The sequence below is a fragment of the Cebus imitator genome, unplaced genomic scaffold (genome assembly GCF_001604975.1).
Source record: "Cebus imitator isolate Cc_AM_T3 unplaced genomic scaffold, Cebus_imitator-1.0 Scaffold625, whole genome shotgun sequence".
Taxonomy (NCBI): Eukaryota; Metazoa; Chordata; class Mammalia; order Primates; family Cebidae; genus Cebus; species Cebus imitator.
The window spans coordinates 533554-557052 of record NW_016107940.1 but is presented as its reverse complement, the minus strand read 5'-3'; the positions used below and the strand labels follow the sequence as shown (position 1 = coordinate 557052).

The window sequence follows — 23499 nt, the reverse complement described above, 5'->3', positions numbered from 1 at the left end:
AAAAAGAAAAGAACAATAAAAATTGCCACTGTCTAGCAAAGAATCTCTTGACAAAGAAAAGGAAAAGACACAAATTACTAGTACAGTAGCCCCCCCTTATCTGTATTTATCCTCAGTCAACTGTGACCTGAACGTATTAAATGGAAAATTCCAGAAATAAGCAATTCATAAGGTTTGAATTGTGCACGATTCTGAGTAGTGTGATGAAAGCACACGTCATCCCACTTTGTTCCTCCTGGGACATGAATCATCCCTTTGTCCAGCATTTGTGCGGTATTTGTGCTGCCCGTTTAGTCACTTAGTAGCCATCTCAGTTATCAGATCAACTATCACAGTATTACTGTGCTTATGTTCAGGTAACCCTTATTTTACTCTTCTTTTTTTTTTTTTTTTTTTTTTTTTTTTTTTTTTTTTTTTTTTTTTTTTTTTTTTTTTTTTTTTTTTTTTTTTTTGAGAGTCTTGCTACTTGGGTGACAACCCAGGCTCCAGGCTGTAGTGCAGTGGTGCAATCTCGGGTCACTGCAGCCTCTGCCTTCCAGGTTCAAGTGATTCTCCTGCCTCAGCCACCCAAGTAGCTGGGATTACAGGCGTGAACCACCATGCCCAGTTAATTTTTGTATTTTTAGCAGAGACAGGGTTTCACCATGTTGGCCAGGCTGGTCTCAAACTGCTGACCTCAAATGATCTGCCAGCCTCGGCCTCCCAAAGTGCTGGGATTACAGGCGTGAGCCACCGCGCCCGGCCTCTTTTACTTAATGGCCCCAAAGTACATGAGTAGTGATGCAGGCAATTCAGATATGCCAAAGAGAAGCTATAAAGTGCTTCCTTTAAATGATGAGGTGATCCACCCAGGAATCAATCTAAAAATAAAAATTAAAAAAGATGAGGTGAAAGTTCTCAAATTAAGGGGGAAAATATTGTATGCTGAGATTGCTAAGATCTACAGTAAGAACAAACTTATCCATCACATTTTGAAGGCAGAAATTCTTGCTAGTTTTGCCATTACATTTCAAACTGCAAAAGTTATGGCCATGTCACCTGATGAGTGCTTAGTTAAGATGGAAAAGGGATCCAAGGCCAGTATATACAGGGTTCCATACTATCTGCAGTTTCAGGCAACCACAGAAGACTTAGAATGTATCCCCCACAGATAATAGGGGACTACTGTACCAGGAGTAAAACAGGATATCACTAATGACTACAGACATGGAAAAGATAATAAGGAATATGACAAACAACTCCACACATGAATTTGACAGTTTAAATGAAATGGGTTAATTCCTCAAAAAAACACAAATTACCACAATTTGACATAAAAGAGATCATTTGAATAGTCCCATAACTGTTAAATAAATTGAATTTATCATTTTAAAACTCCCAAAAATGAAGTCTCCAAGCTCAAATGGTTACACTGGAGATTTCTACCAAATGCTTAAAGAATTAACACCAATTCTGCACAATCTCTTCCAGAAAGTGGAAGAGGAGGGAGCCTCCCGATTCATTTTATGAAGCCAGTTGTCTTAGTCAGTTTGAACTGCCATAACAAAGTACCTTAGACTGGGTAATTTATAAACAACAGACATTTTCTTACCACTGAGTTAAAAAAAAAATTCTTTCCTACAGTTCCGGAAGCTGCTCTCTGCTTCCAAGGTGGAGCCTTCTTGCTGTGCCCTCACATAGCAGAAGGGGCAGGTGCTGTGTCCTCATATGGCAGGTGGGCAAAAAGGGGCCAGACTGGCTCCTTCTAGCCCTTTTATAAGGGCACCAATCCCATCTGTGAGGGTGGAATCCTTATGGTGCAATCGCTTCCTAAAGACCCCACCTGTTAGTTAATAGTGTTGTGTTAGGAATTACAATTTTTCAAAAATCATTTTGAAAAATTCAAAATGAATTTTTCAGGGGCACAAACATTCAAACCATGGCGCCAGTATTACCCTGATACTAAAATCAAAGACAGTACTCCAAAAAAAGAAAATATAGACCAATATTCCTCATGAATATAGACACAAGAATCCTTAACAAAATAAGCAAATAGAGCTCAGCAGTATGTAAAAATAATTATACTTCATGACTAAGTGGGTTCATTCCAAGGATGGGAAGCTGTTCAATATTTGAAATTCAATCAGTGTAATTCACTATACTAAACAGCTAAAGAAGAAAAGACACATGATTATATTAATCAATGCAGAAAAGGCATCTGACAAATTTCTACACGCATTTATGGTGAAAAGTCTCAGAAAATTATAATAGAAGGGAATTTATCAGCATGATAAGTTGCACCTACAGAAACCCTTCTGCGAACTTTATATTTAACAGTGGAAGATCTAATACTTTCCTCCTAAGACCAATAACAGGAAAGAATGTTCACTCTTCCCCACTCTTAGTCAACACAGTGATGGAAGATCTAGTTAGTGCAGTAAGGCAAGAACAGGAAATAGCACACAGATCAGAAAATATAATTAACACTGTCCTTAATTGCAGATGATAATGAAAAAAAAAATTCCAAGGAATCTATAAAAACTCCCAGAACTAATAAGGGACTTCAGCAAGGTTACAGAATACAAGACACACATGCAAAAATCAACCGTGTTTCTACATATGAACAATAAACATGTGCACACTGAAACTAAAATTATAATACCATTTACAATCCCTCAAACATGAAATATGTGGGTGTAATCTAACGAAGCATGCACAGGATGTGTACGCTAAAAATTACTCAATGCTGATGAAAGAAATCAAGGACGATGTAGATAAATGGATGTTTATGAACAGGAGGACTGCATAGCAAAGGTATTAATTCTCCTTCCAGAATTTAAGTACAGATTTAATGCAATTCTATCTTAATCCTAAGAGATGAGATTCTCCTAAAATTTGTATGGAAGGCAAAGGAACTATAATTGTTAAAACAATCTTGAAAAGGATTAGTGGGAGGAATGAGTCTACCTGATGTTAAGGGTGACATTGTATAGCTACAGTCATCAAGGCAGCACAGTATTAGGGGAGGGATGGATGCATGGATCAATGGAACAGAATGGAGAACCCAGAAAGAGACCCACACAAATATACCAGGTGATTTTTGACCAAAAAAAAAAAAAAAATTCAATGAAGGAAAGCTAGCCCTTCAATGCCGGAGCATCCAGACATCCACAGAGCAAAACATGAACCCCAGCACAAGCCTCACACCTTATACAAATAATTAGATCAACATGGATCACAGACTGAAATGTACAATATAAACCTGTACAACTTTTAGCAGGGGAAAGCAAGAGATAATCCTCAGAATATAGGACTAGACAAAGAGCTTCTTATTCCAAGTATGCCACTATTATATCACCCCGCCATTGCATTCTTGGGCAGTTAGTTATTCTAGAGAAATGAAGACTCACATATTTATACATCATTTGAAGTGAGTTTCACATAAAAGCAAAAGCCCATACACGAATGTTTATTACAGTTCTATTTGTTATAGCCAAAAACTAGAAACACACCCTGGAAGTCCTTCAGAGGAAAAGTGGTTAAACTAACTGTGGTCTGTCCACACCACATGCTGTCAGCGATTGGTGTGCCCTGCAGCGTGGACACATCCCCAGAGTTGTGCCCAGGGATGCAGGCCCATCGCATCACATCCCATATGACCCATTTATAGAACATCCTTGAAATGATAAAGAAAGGAGAACAGATTGGTGGTTGCCAGGACTTAGGAAAGAGATTGGGTGGGAGGTGAGTGCGCGTGGCCATCAGAGGGCAGCACGTGGGTCTCTGGTGACCGAGCCCTTGGTGGAATGGAAATGCTGTGTCCCAACTGTGTGGCATCAGTGTCCTGGCTGTGACACACACTACTATACTTTTGCACATGGTTACCACTGGGGGAATGTGGGTGATGGGTCCACAGAATCTGCGTTATTTCTTATAGCCGTATTGGATGTATACTTATTCCCAAACAAGAAGTCTAATTTTAAAGCAAAAAGCAGGTGTAGAACAGGTTAGAACAGGGTGTTCTAACCTGTTCTCTGGGTGTAGAACAGGCTATTATCAACCATAATAACGTGAAATTTCACTTCATTTTCTGTCTAGGTCTTTATTTGGCTTCTTATGAAAGTGAAAGCCCAGAGAACCAAACAGAAAAAGAGAGATGGAAATCTCTAAGGTGAGTCTTCACACAGAGATGGGGCCTGAGGGCTGCTTGGGACCAGGTCAGGGCCGAGAGGCTTCAGAGATACCCAGGTCATCAGCCTCCTGGGAGCCTGGGCAGCCCACAGTGGGGTGGTGGCGGAATCAAGCCACAGTCATGGAGATGAGGAGAAGAGGCTGAGCTGGTGGCTGCCTCTGTGGGCAGTCAAGATGCATGTCCCAGGGACAGGGACTCCCAGTCCATATTTTTATGCCAGACAGTGGGGCACACACCCCACCTCCTTCTTGCTTGGCATGTTAACATGTCCGAGTGACGGTTGGAAATGATCCATAGCAATGGACTTTGAGGGCTGAGCCACAGGGACTTGCAGAACACCCCTCTGGGGCAGAAGGCTGGCTCTTCTCAGCGCACTGAGAAGGTGGCTGTGCTGGAGAACAGTGTAACCGGGGTGGGGAGCTCCAGGCTCTCACAGCTGCCTGACATGCTTAAATCTACAGATCTTCTATTTTGGGGAAGACATGAAAAGTGCTGACCTGAGGGAAGAGGAAGAGATGGAGCCTGCTGAAGCCATCTACAGTCCTGCCTCAGATGGCCCAGCGGGCAGAGGCAGGGGAGCGCCTCACTACTTTGCAAACGCCAACCCTGTGGCCTGCCACCCCCCACAGTGGCCATATGAGCCCAGGAGACCTTTCGTGGGACTTCAGCCCTGGCAGGGCCCAGGGCCTCCAGACGTGTGGGTGGCACATGCCTTGGGGACATCCTGCCTTCAGGACCGTGGGGTCGTGTGACTGGTCAGTCTGTCCATCCTTGGCAAGGACACGGCATTGCCTCAGAGGGTCGGGCCACTGCAAGCTCCAGACCTTGCTCAGTGACGTACCACTTTGGCCAATACCCACAGTCTGTTATCAGGTGGCTTGGGAACTTCTGCAACCACAGCAGGCATCACGGTGCCATGTGAGATGCCTGCACCAGCTCCGAGCCCACCGGCAGCCACTGCCATTTTGCCCATGGGCTCTTGCCCTGCTCTGCCTATGAGCTTGTCTCTGCAGCCCCAGGTACCCCCTTTCTGGATGCTGCTGGCCCCAGGGGATAGCTTTCTGGTGACAGCTGTGGAACGGGTCGGCAGGACACTGGACACACGGAGTTACAGTGTGTACACGGCAGTCCTGCTATAAGCTTTAGTTGCTATAAAGCCCAGCCCCCTGTAAACTTTAGTCGCTATAAACACACCCGTACACCCTGCTTATCCATGTCCACCCATGCTTCTGACCCGCCGGCCTGAAATGACCTTTGGCCAGGATGCCTGGCAGGTTTTCAACTCAGCTCTGGGAATGCCGTAGCCACGGTTCAGCATGGGACCAGGTGTCCGTTTCCCGTTTCCCATCCAGAGACCCCATGTCTTGCTCACAGAGCCTGGTGCATGGTGGCTGCTCAGTTAACCTTTGATGAGGGATACCCACAGCCTTGCCTGTGCCTGGGGCCCCTTGCACAGAGCAGGGCATGAAGAAGCCAACAAAACGGCCCAACAGCAGGCCCCTCCCATAGTCCCACCCAGTCTGTTTCCAGCCCCTCACAAACTGAGCCAGCAGGCAGTGGGCCAGGGAACGTCTGCCACCCCACCTGACACATGACAAGGTCATCTAGCCAAGAAGTTGGAGAATACAATGTACACCCCCTTTCCTGGTCAGGGCCTGCTGGGTGGTGGATGGGCGGGGTGGGGGGCACTGGGGTACACTGACTTACCCTGGCCAGCTCCAGGCCATGTCAGGCCCCTCAGCGGTGGGGTCCCACTCAGCACCAGACTCGGTTGACCTGGACTTGGGTCCTATCTGGGGAACAGGCAGAGACAGGGCCACCAGCAGCCCTGGTGCCTCAGCCAGCTCAGGGATTCTGCCTGGTGAGCCAGGACCATAGCAAGGCCACAGAAGGACCCAGCAGAGGCAGGGGGGCCTGCACATCGGGGCTAAGTAGAATCTGCCCTGCACCACCCCAGTCCACTCTTTCCATCTGAGACCCTGGGGAAGGCAAGTAGTGTGGAGAGGTTGGGGCAGGGCTCCCACAGGGCCTGGGCAGAGCCCTGGGGGCCAAACCCAAGGAGTTTTAGGGGTTCCAGGAGCTGGCTAGACCCACCTTCTCACCCTATCCCTACCTGACACCCTCAGTCCCTGGAGCCACTTGGGCAATATTAGAAAAGCCCTGTCCAGAGGTCAGCAGGGACCATCCCTGCCTCCTGGCCATGCCGGCATGCTGTTCCCACTGCCTGACATGCTGTTCCCTGTCTTGTCAATCCAGTCAGAGCTACAGCCTCAGATGCTGGACCCATCTCCCAGAAACGATTCCTGATAGCAGCCCCCAGTGGCCCAGCACAGGATGGGTATCAGGAGGATGGCCAGGTGAAGCTGAGTGCTCCCAGCTCTGGCAGCGGAGTCTATGGGGCAGGAGGGAAGGAGGCAGCCCACAGCCAGCCCTGTGGAGAAGGCAGGGCTGGGAGCTCGGGCTGAGCACATTTATGTATCAGGATCTTCCAAGGGGCCTTCAGCCCAGCTCTGCACCCCTCCAAGCAGCTGCTGGGTGCCAGGCCCTGGTGCGGCCAGAGGGCGTGAGCTCCCTCAGAGGACCTGCCCAGACACTCCAGGCAGCACAGTGTGCCTTCTCAAGGTGCAGCCTCAGAGCCCAGGGAGGCCTTGCTCACAGCCACATGGTCTGCTCCTTGGGCTCATTTGGGGCTCATGGCCCTTCCCTGAAGAGGTGTATTCTGTCCTTCTCTAGTCCTGGCTCCAGTGTCATGTCCGGCCAGCTGGGATGGCCCCCAGGGGCTCCACAGGGCAGGGCCTGTGCCTGTGGGACAAGTGTCAGCGGCACAGGTGGTGCCCAGGACTAATGCCCCTGAGCTCGGCGTGGCACCAGGTGATGTGAACCCCTAATACCGCTCAGCCGAACAGCAAGCGCCAGGCGGGGCCTGGCCATGGGCTCTCCTTCAACACCTAGGCTTCTTCTCCAGGGAGGGAGCTGGGGTGGGGTAGAGCCTGCAGACCCGAAGATTCTTCCCTGACTGGGACTTGCCTCAGAGGCCCTGGGACTGACTGGGGTTCTAAATCAATTCATTCTCACATGGTGGACCCATGGGTTCTCTGAAACCCCTGCCCCCAATCACTGCATCACTGGGGACTGTCGCCCACCCTAAGCAGTTCCTTGGGAAATGGTGTCTTGGTTCCAGCTGCTGTAACAGAATACCTGAGGCCGGGTAATTTATAAACAATGAGAATGCATTGCTCGCAGCTCCGGGGACTGGAAAGTCCAAGATCAAGGTACCGGTGGATTCAGTGTCTGGCTCCTCACAGGTGGTGCCATCTGCATGCCCTCACATGGAAGGGGTATGCAGCTGCCTCCAGCCCCTCTTATAAGGGCACTAAGCACATTCAAAAGGGCAGAACCTGCATGACTTAACCACTTCCCAAAAGGCCCCACCTCTTCATACCCTCACATTGGGGATTCTGTTTCAACACAGGAACTCAGGGACACCAGCATTAGACCACAGCAGGCATCTCCATCATGGCCAGCAACTTAGTCTGGGAACCCAGCCACATCCAGCCCTCTGCAAAGCCCATGCAGCCACCCAGAGCGGAGCCCCAGATAACCTCAAAGGTGTGAGTAGGGCTGTCCCAGGGACTGTCACAGTCCCCTTCACTAACAACTCAGGGACACATTAACAAACACTGACATGGCCCGTCATCTTCAGATCCCTCAAGCAGATCTCAGGCCTCTGCATCTCCCAACCCTGCAGGGCTCCTGAGAGGTTCTCCAGGAGGGGCAACCCCCTCACTCCTCGGAAGTGTCCCATGCACCCACAGCACCCTCCAAGCAATCCCCTCCCCCATTTCTAGCTCCCGACCACTGACTCACCCACCCATGGGTCAAGGGGGTGAGCAGCTGGGTTCTCAGTCAGGACCCCAGTTGGGATGTGCCCCTGCTGGAAGCTCATACTTCACACCCGGAAACTCAAATCCTTCCCCACAACACCGAGACTCAGGCCAGCACTTCACCTACAGCCTAACAAACCCTGACAGGTAGGTGCTGTCACCATCCCCCTTGACAAGATGGGAAACAGAGGCTCAGAAAGGCTAAGCAACTGCTCATGGACAACAGCATGGGGAGGCCAGGCTTGCAGGGTCCATCACCTCCACAACTCTGCTTCTAACCATGCTGAGGAGCAGAGGGGCTTCTGCTGGCCACCTGGGCTTCCCATTGTCACACTCATACGACATGTATCTTTCCTCTGCTCCTGCCCCCTCCTCTTTTGCAGGTCCCTGAGCCCTCTTGTGTCCCCTGGTGTTTCAGGAGGACCCTGCACTGTCTCATTCATGCTCAAGACAAAATCTGCCACGGTCCAGCTCCCCACCTGCACCTGCCCATCCCCCACCATGGGCCCTACTGATGAAGCCATGCCTTGTACCCAGCAGTAGAGGAAAGCAGGCCTCACTCCCTATCATGCCACCCTCCATCCCCACGCATCCAGGCTGCTTGGCTCACAGCCCACTACACAGCGTCTTTGTGAAAAGGGCTCCATTTTCACTCTCCAGGACTCAGGTTGGGGTCCTGGGGCCCTAGGCCAGGAGATGGATCCAATCAGGAAACTTTGAAAGGCATGATGAGAGGCCCCCCAGCCACAGCGGGGCCCTTGCCTGTGGCTGGGTGGGGTGCCTGACGCCATCTTCTTCAGTATCCCATCCTGGGCCTCCAGGTAGGACCAGAGAGGTGGGACGTTTAAGTGGAAATGAAAGGATCTGAGGGATAAGCTACCCCCCACTACAGACCAACAGACCTTTACCAAGTGGGCAAGCTGACAGCAGTTCAGCAAAGGAGGACAAAGAAATCCCATGTGTCAGGGGCAGAGAGCCACGGGCAATGGCAGGAAAGACCAGCAGAGGCCAACAGTGAAGAACCCCATGGGACAGACCAAGGAGCCTGAAGTTTACCCCAAAAGCTCTAGAGGAGCCACTGAAGAGTTTTAGGGGGTGGCAGTAACATGGTCAGTTTTAGATCTCTGATAGCTTTTGACCCAACACTTCCACTTTTACAACCTAAACTAAGCCAAAACACCTGAGATCAGCACATTATTTGCATAATGGAGATGTCACAAATGGCCTCCATATTCCCGTTCCTATGCCAGCATGTGGATTTGCTCCTCAGCCCAGCCCAGCACCTGGAGAGCCCAGTTGAAGGTCCCCAGTCAGTAGGAGCCTGAACCCTTTCTTGTAGCCTCAGTGGGAGATGGGTGTGTGTGCTCCTGGACTTACGTAGGATGGCTGACAGCGAGGGGCCGGTGGAACAGTAAGACTAGTGCATCAGCCAGGCCTGGTGGCTTACATCTGTAATCCCAGCACTTTGGGAGACCAAGGCAGGCAGGTCTAACTTGAGGCCAGGAGTTTGAGACCAGCCTGGCCAACATGGTGAAACCCCATCTCTACTAAACAATGCAAAAAATTAGCTGGGTGTGGTGGTTTATGCCTGTAATCACAGCTACTCAGAGGCTGAGGTGGGAGAATCACTGGAACCCGGGAGGCAGAGGTTACAATGAGCCAAGACCACACCACTGCACTCCAGCCTGGAGACAGAGCAAGACTCTGTCTCAAGAATACATAAATAAATAAATAAATACAGACTAGTGACTCATGGGGGCAGAAGCTTCTCAATGAATTAATCGCTCCTCTTGCTTTTGTGGACAGCTGCACCCCACTATTTAAATAATGATTTACCCTTCTGGATTAAAATCTAAACAAAGGCCAGGCATGATAGCTCATGCCTGTAATCCCAGCACTTTGGGAGGCTGAGATGTGTGAATCACTTGAGCCCAGATGCTCAAGACCAACCTGGGCAACATAGTGAGACTCCATCTCTACAGAAAATTTAAAAATTAGCCAGATGTGGTGATAATGGTACATACCTGTGCTCCCAGCCTCTTGGGAAGCTGAGGTGGGAGGATCACTTGAGCCTGAGAGGTCGAGGCTGCAGTGAGCTATGATTTCATCACTGCACTCCAGTCTGTGTAGCAGAGTAGGACCCTGAAGATTTCTGTCATTTCTGGAAGTTCTGTGAAGAACTTGATCCTGAAAAGCCAGCTGATTCACTTTCTGCAAGCCTTGGACTTCAATTAGTTGGTCCTTATGATATCCTTTTGGAACAAAGAGCCACGAAGATGAAACAGAGATAAGCCTGTGACGAAGACTTTTTGTGGTGCAGGCTTGGTTGTTCCAGTAGATAAAACTTGAAAATCTTATATACATTTGGACTAGTACATTAAAATTATTGATAGTTACATATTTATAAATAATATCCAAAGAAAATTTACTATCAAATTGTTACAGTAGATATTAGTCTGATATGATTATCAATTTAACCAGTAAGGATAATTATATGTAAGCATAATTTTAGTGTCTTTTATTTTACAAAGTGGAATGCTGTTATTACAGTACAAATAAAGGCAGGTGATGTGGCTGCCCCAAAACCTTAATAGCTTTCCAGTTAGCTATGTTGCAGGCTCACATATATTCCACTGTATTACCACAGGAAGATTTTAATTTTTTATCAAAAAGTGCCGGTGGAAGTTGTCAGATATATTTCAATATAGATTCTGCATTCAGTGGCTAGAAGATTAGAGAGCAGCAGAGATAAAAAAAAATCTTGCTGGGCGCGGTGGCTCACGCCTGTAATCCCAGCACTTTGGGAGGCCGAGGCGGGTGGATCACGAGGTCAAGAGATCGAGACCATCCTGNCTTGTCTCAAAAAAAAAAAAAACATAAAAATAAACATAAATGAAATACAGCCATTTAGACCACAGTTTGGTTTAAATCAAGAGCCATTAGCACTCCTAGACAACCTCTTCATCTAGAACGTGTCTTTACAGTTGATCGTTTGATCTTACACATGGAGACCCTTGACAGACCTGCCAAGAGGCTACTGAAGACCTGGATAAAGTATCTATGGGGTAACACCCAGACAGAAGGTAACTGAGCCATGGAAATTCAAATGTTTAGAGGTTGAAGAAATAAGGAAAATCTGTCAACGGCATTGAGAAAGAGTTTCTGGAAGTCAAAAAGGAAACTATGGAAAAGATAGAGGCTGTTAAAGAAAGACTCAAGAAGCAGCAGCCAAGCAACAGCATCACATGCTGCTGAGAAAGTCAATAAGAACCAGGAACTGGTCCGTGGGTTGGGCAATGTGAATATCAATAGTGACCTCAAAAGAGGGAATTCCAGTGAAATGTTGGGGATGAAAGTCTGCCTGAAGATGATTCCAAAGCAAATGGAAAGACCAACTATCCAAAGGAAAAATGCGTAAGAAACGGTTCACAGAAGAGGAAATGTACATAGCTTGAACAAGTAAAAAGATGCTTATGGTGATTGACATGCTCCAATTATCTAAAAGAAGACCACATTGATATGCCATTTTTACCTCTTAGATTGACAGAAAAATAACTGTAATGTTTTGAAGCACAGCTAGGCCAACAAGCACTTGTTATTGCTGTTTGGAGTGAAAACTGATGCTCTCGCATGGAAATGGATTTGGCGGTTGTCATCAAAATCACAAATATGTGAATGCCGTGACATGGCAATGTCACCACTAGCAAGTGATCTTCCCTTCACCCTTATGCACCTTCAAATGAAGTCTGCATATAGCTATTAGCTGCAGCAGTGTTTGATGGAAAAAGACTGAAAACAACCCATGTCTGTAAATAGGAAGCCAGTAAAATACATCACTGTTAACCTCCCCATTGAATACTCTGCTGCTGTAATAAGGATGCTTCATGTACTGATGTGGAAAGGCACCCTCACTCCACAATGGACAGACCAGCCCACGCTCCCACCAGCATGGTTCAGGGGTCCCACAAATCCTTGCCAACACTTAGCATCAGGATTATGTTCCTGCAGCAAGATATGTGCCACCAAAATGAGGAAATAAACCAAGAAAGATGATGTGGGTCAGCAGTCACAGGACTCTACACAGGGAAAGAACAGGAAGTCCTGGGAGACAGCCTCTCATCAGCACCCCAGCACATGAAAGCCAGTGGGAGAACATGGCTCCAGGAGAAACCCAAACAGAGAGAGAGCTGGCAGGCATGGCTGTCCTGACACTTACCACAGAGTGCCTCTGGGGAACAGAAAACAGGAAAGGAAGGAAGGGAGAGTGGGAATGGTAGCTTTTGTTAAAAGGCTTTTAACACTATAAATTATTTTTTAAGTACTACTTTGTTTTTTTTTAATTGATTTTAAGCTGGGCATGGTGGCTTATGCCTGTAAACCCAGCACTTTGGGAGGCCAAGGCAGGAGGATAGCTTGAGGCCAGGAGTTCAAGACCAGCCTGGGCAACATACTGAGACCTTGACTCTACAAAAATTTAAAAATTAGCCAGGCATAGTGGTGCACACCTATAGTCCCAGCTGCTTGGGAGGCCGAGGCAGGGGGATCACTTGAGCCCAGGAGTTCAAGGCTGCAGTGAGCTATAATTGTGCCACTGCACTCCAGCCTGAGTGATAGAGTGAGACCCTGTCTCCCCCGACCCCCTCCAAAAAAAAACTCCTCAAACATTTTACAACCAAAAAGTACAGTAAATCATTATAAAGGGTAAGGTAGAGCTCCCAAATCTGAGAGGGCCTACAGCCTGGCAAAAGAGCTCTGCATCTGGAGAAATAAGCAAGAAAATGGGAAAGGGGAGTACACAGACGGTGAAAGGCGGGTCTCTCTCAAATGTGACGTTCCTCCAAAATAATAAGATCCCAGACACGTGCAGCTACCAGAGGAGGAAACATCCTGGGGCTGGGGCTGAGGCTGGGGCCCCAGAGAGGGAGAGCCCCGGAAGCTCCTGGGGCAGTGAGGATGAAGGGTATTTGCCAAGCATCAGGAGCAGGAATCTCAAAAAGCAGGCACAGGAAAGGAGCAAAGGGAGCTCCATGGATCCCCTTCCCAGGAAAATGAGTGCATGGGGTAAAAATGATTTTTTTTAAGTCTCTGGAAATTGTCTTAAAAGCATAGAGCAAATGAAGAAAAATTGATTCAAGAAAAATCTTCTAAAGCTCAGTAAGAACAGCGAGCACTATGATATTTGAACTATTACCACTTCCTCACTCCTCACTCTCAGCTCAGAGTGACAAAAGCTCCATGTCAGGTGGGTGAAGCCAACAACACAAAGCTCCCAGGCAAGGCTGCCATATCTCCAGGGGAGGGGCAGCCTGCCAGCATCTCTTTCCCCATGGCCCAGCTCTGTGTTAGAAGCTAAATCCCGAGAGGGAGTGCAGCTGAGAGGCCAGGGCCCCCTCCTCCACTCAGCCCTCCATTGTAGAGTGGAGATTCTGCCCTAGGCACTTCAGTCTGAGAACACTGGGTCCCTGGTCACGCTGGCTCCAGCTCCCTCAGGGTGGAAATTCCATGCTGGGAGACGCAAGCCAGGAAGATCAGAGGCTACAGTCCCCACCCAATCCACTCAGCAAGCAAAGGTGTCACTCTGAGAAAGTGGACCATTGTCCCCACCACCCAGGATGGAGCAGTGACTGAAAAATTTTGCCCAGGAGAGGAGAGGCAAGGCATAAGAAGAGACAGCGTCTAAGTTCTCCCCAAAGGCGTTGCCTTTCTTTGAACACAATGTAGGTAAGTTCAAGGCTAAGGGCACTCAAAAAACAACATAGAGGCTAGGTGCAGAGGCCCACACCTGTAATCCTAGCACTTTAGGAGACAGAGGTGGATGGATCACCTGAGCTCAGAAGTTGGAGACCAGCCTGGCCAACATGGGTGAAACCCCGTCTTTACCAAAAATATAAAAAATTAGCCTGGTGTGGTGGCACATGCCTGTAATCCCAGCAACTTGGGAGGCTGAGGCAGGAAAATCATCTGAACTCAGGAGGCGGAGGTTGCAGTGAGCCAAAATTGTGCCACTGCACTTCAGCCTGGGTGACAGAGTTGGACTGTCTAAGAACAAAACAAAACAAAAATAGAGAGCGTGTTGGTAAGTAATTAATAGGTAACTAGTAGCTTCAACAGAGCAACAAGCTAAACCATCAGCCAGCCAATTTACCAGATAGAACCATGGAGAAAAGCAGCCACAAAGAGCCCTCATGGGGTCAGAGTGAACCTGAAAGACTGGCCTTCCAAGCTGCACCTGCAAAGGTCCCTGCATTTAATTGAATCAAACTGTGGAGAAATATGAGTTCCACGACATTGTCATAACAGTAGAACAATCATCCAGCAATTGGTGGTGCCTGACAGCTGGTGCGATACCAACAAAGGCAGACAGTTAACAGAATTATGAGGGAAAGGGACAGCCAAAGAGAGCCCTGCTAAAGCCTCTGTCACCCAAGGATGACTGTGAGCATGCCCAAGACCCCCTCTGAGGAGCAACATCATCAGAGACATCACCTCGCAAGTGAAACAGATTGCATTAAAATAGTCCAGTTAAACCAGGCCTGGTGGCTCACGCCTGTAATCCCAGCACTTTGGAAGGCCGAGGTCAAGAGATCGAGACCGTGGTGAAATCCCGTCTCTACTAAAAAATACAAAAAATTAGCTGGGCGTGGTGGCGCGCGCCTGTAGTCCCAGCTACTTGGGAGTCTGAGGCATGAGATTGCTTGAACCCGGGAGGCGGAGATTGCAGTGAGCCGAGATCGCACCACTGCACTCCAGCCTGGCGCCTGGCAGGCAACAGAGTAAGACTCTGTCTCAAAAAAACAAAAAAGTTCAGTTAAGTCTCATGCTTTTCCCTGGCACAAGGCCGGCACCAGACGCCTTTGCTCTCTAATTTTTGCCAATTTGCCAGTAAAACTTTATTTACCAAAACAGACAGCCAGCCCATGGGCAGTAGCTTGCTGATTTAATTTTTTTTAAATACTGCCTTATTTATCCTGATTTCCTCTCGAGCCTGGGCATCCCTGGGAAGTTGCTTAATTAAGAGGCCAAGGGGCCGGTCGTGGTGGCTCACGCCTGTAATCCCAGCATTTTGGGAGGCCGAGGCGGCAGATCGTATGACGACAGGAGTTTGAGACCAACCTGGCCAACACGGTGAAACCCCATCTCTACTAAAAACACAAAAATTAGCCGGGCGTGGTAGTGCACGCCTGTAATCCCATCTACTCGGCTGACTGAGGCAGGAGAATTGCTTGAACCCGAGAGGCGGAGGTTGCAGTGTCAGGGCGAGACTACGTCTCAAAAAATAAAATAAAAAAAAGGCCGTGGCCCGAGCCGGCCCGCGCCGAACCGCCAGGGGTCGCTCTCTCCCCGGCACCGCCCACTCCGCTCCACAGGAGTCCGGGACACAGGGGATTCCGGAAGCCGCGCTGGGCGTCCCGAGTGCCGGGCGTCAGATTTTATCCTTCACCCTCCTCTTGCCTCTGTCCTCCTCCGTACCCCCGCCCCCCATCAATTGCCCACCAACCTGTGTCCATTTCTCCCCCGAGATGCCCTGCGATCTGTTCCCTACTTTCCGTCACGGAGCCCTCCCCCAGGTCTGGCCTCAGCTGCTCCCACCTCAAGAGGTTTTTCTCACCTTTTGATTTTAGGGCAGGCCTCACAGCGTGAAAGCCTGACCTAAAATCAAAGCTGATTATAGTTCCTGCTCACAAACAATCCTTCTCTTCAGACAGACCTGAGCTTCCTTCCCAGGAAGCTGGTGAGCTGGAGGGAGAGCCCTCATGACCTTTAGGGGGGATGTGGATGAGAAAGCACCTCACTCACTTGCAAATGTGAGAGAGACCAGAAAACGCAACCATCAAGATTAGTAATATTTTAATGCCATATTTTTAAAAATCAAAGTTAATGCAAAAAGTCCGTGAACAAAATACCAACATTTTCAATAAAGACAGGATTAGATTTTTCTTTTGACCTCAGGCTCCAGTCCTCTGACTGACCTTGTCGTTGACCTTTTAAAATGTTGTATTAAAATATTATTTATGCTGATGACTGAGATTTGGGGGACCCTTCTCCAATTTCGCACCTGAAGCAACCACCTCATTCACTTCACCCTAGTCCCAGCCCCAGTAGAGACAGTCAGTAAACCAGTAATAGGCGGGGGCAGTGGATCACACCTGTAATCCCAGCACTTCGGGTGGCTGAGGCGGGCAGATCACCTGAGGTCAAGGGTTTGAGATCAGCCTGGCCAATGTGGTGAAACGCTGTATCTACTAAAAATACAAAAATCAGCCAGGCATGGTGGCTTGTGCCTGTAATCCCAGCTACTTGGGAGGCTGAGTCAGGGGAATCACTTGAACCCGGGAGGCAAAGGTTGCAGTGAGCCGAGATTGCACCATTGCACTCCAGCCTGGGCAACAAGAGCGAAACTCCCTCTCAAAAAAACAAACAAACAAAAACAGGCCAGGTGCAGTGGCTCACGTCTGTAATCCCAGCACTTTGGGAGGCCAAGGCGGGAGAATCACTTGAGGTCAGGAGTTTGATGCCAACCTGGCCAACTTGATGAAACCTGTCTCTACCAAAAATATAAAAATTAGCTGGGAGTGGTGGCAGGCACCTGTAATCCCAGCTACTCAGGAGGCTGAGACAGGAGAATAGCTTGAACCTGTTCAAGTTTGCAGTGAGCAGAGATGGGGCCACTGCACTTCAGCCTGGCCGACAGAGTGAGATGAGACTCTTCTCAAAATAAAGAAAAGACAAAACAAGTAGTAATTTCAGAAAGTGGTAAGATCTAGAGAGAATTAAGCATGGCCATGTGTCCCAGCAATTCCACTCTCCTAGGTAGTCCACTCTAAAAGAAATGACAACATACAGTCACACCAAAACTTGCACACAAATGTACATAGCAACACTACTCACAATAGCCAAGGAGTGGGGAACAAACAAAATGTACTTCAGTGGATGAATGGCTAAGCAAAATGTGGCTGCGATCTCATAAAACATACATTTGATCTTCATCTGGCTTCCTGGACAACTCCTAGAATCCTTAGAATCTCCACAGTGGTGTCTTTCGTATGCTAAAGAGATGGGTGAAAGGGGGCAGCACCCAGGTAGCTCCAGAATGGGCTGGTCACCAGGTAGCTCCAGGATGGGGCTGGTCACCAGAAAGACCAAGGCAGGACTAGAGGGCTGGGACTTTCAGCCTCACTTTCCCACACCCTCCAGAGAAGGGAGAGGAGCTGAAGGTTAAGTTGGTCACCAGTGGCCAGTGATTTAACCAGCCATGCCCACGTAATGAAGCCTCCATATAACCTCCAGGATAGCTGAACACATGGAGGCTCCTGGAGGGTGGCATTCCCAGGGAGTGCATAGACTCTTCGTGTCCCTTTCCCTATACCTCACCCATGAATCCCTTCATCTGTGTCCTTTGCAATATCCTTTATAATAAACCAGCAAATATAAGTGTGTCCCTGAGTTCTGTGAGCCACTCTAGCAAATTAATTTAATTCAAGGAGAGCGTCATTGGAACCCCAACTTAAAGCCGGTCCATCAGAAGTTCCTAAGCCCCAACTTGGGAGTGGCATCAGAAATGGGGGCAGTCTTGGGGATTGAGCCCCACCCTGTGGGCTCTGACGCTCTCTCTAGGTAGATAGTGTTGGAACTGAATTGAAGGGCACCAGCTGGAACTGACTGCCTGCTTGCTGGTGCGGGAAAAGCCCCCACACATTTGGTCACAGAAACCTTCTGTGTTGATTTGTGCGACAGCCAAAAGAACACGGTTGAGTTCTTCCACATTCAGTAGCATATTCATACGATTGAGTATTATTCAGCCATTAAAAGGAATGAAGTTCTGACACAGGCTCCAACATGGATGAACCTAAAAGCATTGTGCCGAGGGAAAGAAGCCAGACACAGAAGGTTACACACTGTATGATTCCATTTTTAGGAAACATCTAGAACAGGTAACTCCAAAGAGTGATTGCCAGGGATTGGGATGGCAGGGAGTGACACTAACGGTATGAGTTTCCTTTTTTGGGGGGACATTTAATAGAATTCAATTGTGGTGATGGTTGTACAACCTTGTGAACATAGTCAAAACCACTGATTGTACACTTTAAGATGATAAATTTTATATTATGTGAATTACATCTCCATTTAAAGAAATGGGGGCCGGGTGTGGTGGCTCACACCTGCAATCCCAGCACTTTCTGAGGCCGAGGTTGGAAAGATTGCTTGAGCCTAGGAGGTCAAGGCTGCAGTGGCTGTGATAGTACTACTGCACTCTAGCCTGGATGACAGAGTGAGACTCTGTCTCTAAAGAAATAAATACATTTAATTTTTTTTTTTTTTTTTTTTGAGACAGGGTTTCTCTCTTGTTGCCCAGGCCAGAGAACAATGGCGCTATCTCAACTCACTGCAACCTACGCTTCCCGGGTTCAAGTGATTCTCCTGCCTCAGCTTCCCAAGTAGCTAGGATTACAGGCATGCGGCACCACACCTGGCTAATTTTGTATTTTTAGTAGAGACGGGGTTTCTCCATGTTGGTCAAGCTGGTCTCAAACTCCCAACCTCAGGTGATCCGCCTGCCTCAACCTCCCAAGGTGCTGGGATTACAGGTGTGAGCCACCTCGCCTGGCATTATAAATTTAATTTAATTTAAAAATAAAGAAAGGAAAGCAGACTGATAAATAAGGACTGGGAGTTGAGATGTTAGGGAGACCAGAACAGCCTCTCTGAAGTAGAAACACTTGATGGGACCTCAGTGACCACAGGAGCCAGCTGGGGATTAAGCTGGGGAGAGAATATTCTGTGCAAAGGCACGGACACATGCAAAGGTTCTGAGGCAGAAAAAACCTCCTGGAGTCATTCATTCACTCTGCAAATCGTTATTCAATGCCTGGTTGGAGCTAGGCACTGTTCCCTGGGGATATAGCAGAGCGTAAAGTGTCCTAGAGTATGAGTCTGAAAGCACCTAAGGGCTAGAGAGGAGAGTAAAGTAGGGAGGGAGAGAGCGTGCAGTGGGAAGGGCCATGTCATATACGGGCCAGGGAAAGCCTGACTAAGAAAGTGACATTTGAGCAAAGGGCAGTGGGATGGTGGGGAATGACCACAGAGAGGAGGAGGGACCCACACAGCCAGAGCCTGAGGCCATGGCAGGACCGGGGACCTGGACTGCGAGGGTAGGGAGAGCTGCAGGAGGAGACCGCCAACAAACAAGTGACTCGGCTGGGTTCCTTTTCAAAAGATCAAGAGCGCTCTGGAGGCTGTGCGTTCTGTGCCCCCGGCCCCCACATTGGCAGAGCTAGATAGCAAACTTTATGTAGCAGGTGGGGATATTCTTTAAAGAAACCCTGGCATCACACAAGTCCCAGATATGACACTGGTTGGGGCTGACCAGCTCTGGGTGTTCAGATGCCCCAGGGTCCTTTAGTGGAGCCTGGCCAGAGCTCTCAAATCCAGCAGCCGAAGGAGCTGTCGCTGTAGCACTTTGGCAGAGACAGGGTCCCAGGCCCCAGCCCTAGGACTCAGGCTCAGGGATCCAGTGGGCCCAGCAGCCACTTTGGTAACATGTGTCCCCTGGTAATGCTGACCCAGGTGGTCCACAGTCCCCACACTTCGAGAATACAGCCCGGGCTTTGCAGAGCACAGTGTTAAAGCCACTAAGCAGGCAAAGGCGCAAAGTGGTGGACCCAGATCCCACCCCAGGCCCCTTAAACCTGGCCTGCATGATAGCTGCAATTTAGTTAATTAGCAGCAAACATTTAGAATTGGGAGCTGGGACATCCCAGCCTGGATTTCTAGCTTCTCTTGAAAATCACCTTCTGCTGGCTCTGGCCACATCTCCTAACAGCAGTGTGACACCATCCCTGGGGGCTTCTCAGGCACTCATGTGTCCCAGCTGGGCTGTGGCCTGTTGGTATCTTCTGATACCAACTGAATAGCATAAACAACAGAGCTTTATTTCTTGCGCTTTTGGAAGCTGGGGAGGTCAAGGCACCAGTTAAGTCAGTATCTGGTGAGGGTCCCAGCCCAGTTCATAGAAGGCACCTTCTCACTATGTTCTCACGTGGCTGAAGGGGTGAGGCAGTTCTCTGGGCAGGGAGGGAGGAAAGAGGGAAACACTGGGGAACCCACACAGGAGCAGAGGGAAGCAGAGAGAGCAAGGACTTAGCTCCTGGGAGTGCCCCTAGGCCGCAGCTGAGAGTCACTTCTTTCAGTGACTGCCCTACCCAGCCCTGCTCTACCTGGGGATGCTAACTGGAGGCCCTTAGCAAAAGAATGTCTTCTACCTCTTGGCCTGGGCAGGTGTCAGGGAGGATTGCCAAGGAGGTAACATCTGTGCTAAGAGGAAGTTGAGAAGGAAGAGAGCCGGGCTGTAGGGCTTGCAGGCCCAAGGGTGGCCGGTGGGCAGTGGGAGCCACCAGACCTCTCTCTCCATCTCTCCCAGGGGCTGTTCTGGGAAGGCTGTGCCTGCAACAGAAGCGAGCTCTGCGTGACTCCAGCAGAAAGGAGATTTACTAGAAGGACATCAGGTAGCTCACAAGCTCAAGAGGAAGGTGGAGAATCAGGCTCAGGCAGGAACCAAGGCCCAAGGACACCCAGGGCCTCCCGGAAATGACCCACCTGCTGCAGAGGTCTGTAACACACACCTGCCATCGTGCCCTGGGATGCTCCACGGCTCCACTGCCCCATGAAGCGCCTCCACCCGAACCCAGGCCTCAGGAGGGCAACCTGAGGGCTGTGTGCCTGCCGACCGGCTCCCAGGGTGGAAGCATGTCAGGCTGTATCTTTGATTTCAGGCACCAGAGGCCAGGGCGTCTGTGTGACCAGTGAAGGAAGAAGAGAAGCCTCAGGCCAAGTGCCCCCCACCCTGCTCTGAGCTTAGACTCAGAGGGGAGCCTTTTCTTCCCTCCTCTTTTCCTTCCCTCCTCTTCTCCCTCCCTCCTTCTCCTCTCTCCTTCCCTTCTTCAAAATTAAATAATTTTCTCTAATCATATTAATAATATATTATTAATTTTAACTTAACAATACTTAAAAATGCAAAGGAAAGGTAAAAATCAGCAAAAATTCATTATCCAGAGATTACTGTTACGCTCCTATTAATATACTTCTAGAAATCATTAACATTTGTCTTGAGATGCCTACCTACACATAAATAATGCCATGTCTATGCATTAACATAATCCAAATGATTTTTCTAATGTGATTTCTCCTTTTCTACTTGACCTCTCCCCTTCTTCCTCCCCCTCCACCCAACCACCACCTACCTGAGGTAACCTAATAGGTGCCCCTCCATATTTTTCTCCATACTTTAAATAATCATCACATACACAAATACACAAACACACGCATGGGGTTTGGGTCATTTACAAAAATACGCTTCTATTATTGATACTTTACTGCATCTTGTGTTTCTCACCCACCAATATTGGCAATCCCTCCCAGGCAACAAAAAACCTTTTTTTATGGTTTTTAAATGGCTGCATAAGTTCCACTGTATATATTATATGATTATAATTGTTTCAGGAAACAAGGCCCAAGGACACCCCAGGGCCTGCCGGGAAACGACCCACCTGCTGCAGAACTCTGCAACACCTGCCATGTTAATGAATATAATTGATTAACACAAATGTTAATGATTATAATTGATTCAGCCATTCTACTATTCATGAGTATTCATTTTGCTTTTACTTTTTTTAGAGGGGAGACAAAAACAATTCTGTAATAAACATTCTTATACACAGTTACCACATACTGTTGATATTATTCCTATGAGATAAATTCCCAGGAGGAAGATTGCTGGGTTGAAGATCAGATCTTTTTAGTAGTAGTAGTAGTAGCAGTAGTATTTGAAACAGGATCTCCCTCTATTGCCTAGGCTGGAGTGCAGTGGTGCAATCGTGAATCATGGCATACTGCAGCCTCAACCTCCTGGGCTCAAGTGATCCTCCCACCTCAGCCTCCTAAGTAGCTGGGACCACAGGCACACGCCACCACACCTGGCTAATTTTTTTATTTTTTGTCTTGCAATGTTGCCCAAGCTGGTCTCAAACTCCTGGGCTCAAGTAATCCTCCAGTCTCAGCCTCTGAAAATGGTGGGATTACAGGCATGAGCCACTACAGCTGGCCCCAGCTAATTTTTTTAAAAAATCTTTTGTAGGCATGGACTCGCTTATGTTGTCCAGGCTGGTCTTGAGCGCCTGAGCTCAAGTGATGCCCCTGCCTTGGCCTCCCAACCATGAGCCCCCATACCTGACCTTAATTTTAATTTAGGTTCCTTTCAACTAGCCTTGCGGGAGAATACCCTGTTCCTCATATTCTTATCAGTAATGGGAGATTTTGTTCTTTTTAATTTTCAGGTATTTCCCTGGGACGCACTCATTAAATACATCATAACACACAGGCTCTTTTGAAACTAGCTAGTTTTTCGTTTAACAATATGTCATGGGCAGATTTCCATATTCCTATGGAAATGTTGCACCTGTCAGCATCTACCTTCCTTCTACTGGTAACAGCATCCCATTTCATTTTCAGAAATAAACGTTGGTCCATCGTGTCTACTTTCAGTGAAATTTTAAGCAAGAATATCTTACGTGAAAATAAACTAAATTTAAAAGCTGTCATATCTCTGAAAACACTTTAAGCCTTGAGAGAGATGTGACTGTGATCTGAATCACATAGCATGTGGTTGTAGCGTCTGTTTCTTAGATTATAGCTTAACTCCCTTCCTTGTTGTCTGTGTTCTGTAAATGACTGGAAGAACTCGTAGACCAGATCGCCTCCCCTTCCAATCGCCGATCATCCTTAGAGATTAGCTGCCTGCTTTGTTGTCCTGTATCTAACTCACACCAGACAGCATAAAATTCTCCGTGACTATTACGTCGTCAGTGTGAATTGTTACATATTCCTTCCCCTCAACAAAAGACCACTCTAACTAATCATATTGTTGTGACTGTACATGAAGCCTTATATTAAAAGATGTTAAAATTCTGATAAGCGTCCCTAAACTTTGTCTATGTAATGATCCCAAATGTTTACCCTTCAGAACACTAACTTCCATTCTTTGAAATCTGTGTTTTCTAGGCAGATATCCTCAAACTTGTGCTTCAATAAACTTACTTTTTTTTTTTGAGACAGAGTCTTGCTCTGTCAGCCAGGCTAAAGTGCAGTGGCGTGATCTCGACTCACTGCAACCTCCACCTCCCGGGTTCAAGTGATTCTCCTGCCTCAGCCTCCCAAGTAGCTGGGATTACAAGCTCTTGCCACCACGCCCAGCTAATTTTTGTATTTTTAGTAGAGACGAGGTTTCACTGTGTTGGCCAGGCTAGTCTTGAACTCCTGACCTTGTGATCTACCCACTTCGGCCTCCTAAAGTACTGGGATTACAAGCGTGAGCCACCACACCCAGCCTCAATAAACTCACTTTAAACTAGATTCTGGGTTGGGCGCAGTGGCTCATACCTGTACTTCAGC

At 48.1% G+C, this 23499-nt stretch overlaps 1 protein-coding gene across 3 annotated transcripts in view; it reads left to right on the top strand.

The window, feature by feature from the left end:
• RASGEF1C (RasGEF domain family member 1C) overlaps positions 1-5381 on the top strand; it is a 100084-nt gene extending 94703 nt beyond the window's left edge. For all 3 annotated transcript variants that reach the window (XM_017517299.1, XM_037734479.1, XM_017517298.2), the window contains 2 exons: positions 4078-4150; positions 4633-5381. In XM_017517299.1, coding sequence (XP_017372788.1) covers positions 4078-4150; positions 4633-4657 — 98 coding nt within the window. In that variant the 3' untranslated portion in view covers positions 4658-5381. The remainder of the gene's footprint in view (positions 1-4077; positions 4151-4632) is intronic.
• The last annotated feature ends 18118 nt before the right edge of the window (positions 5382-23499 follow it).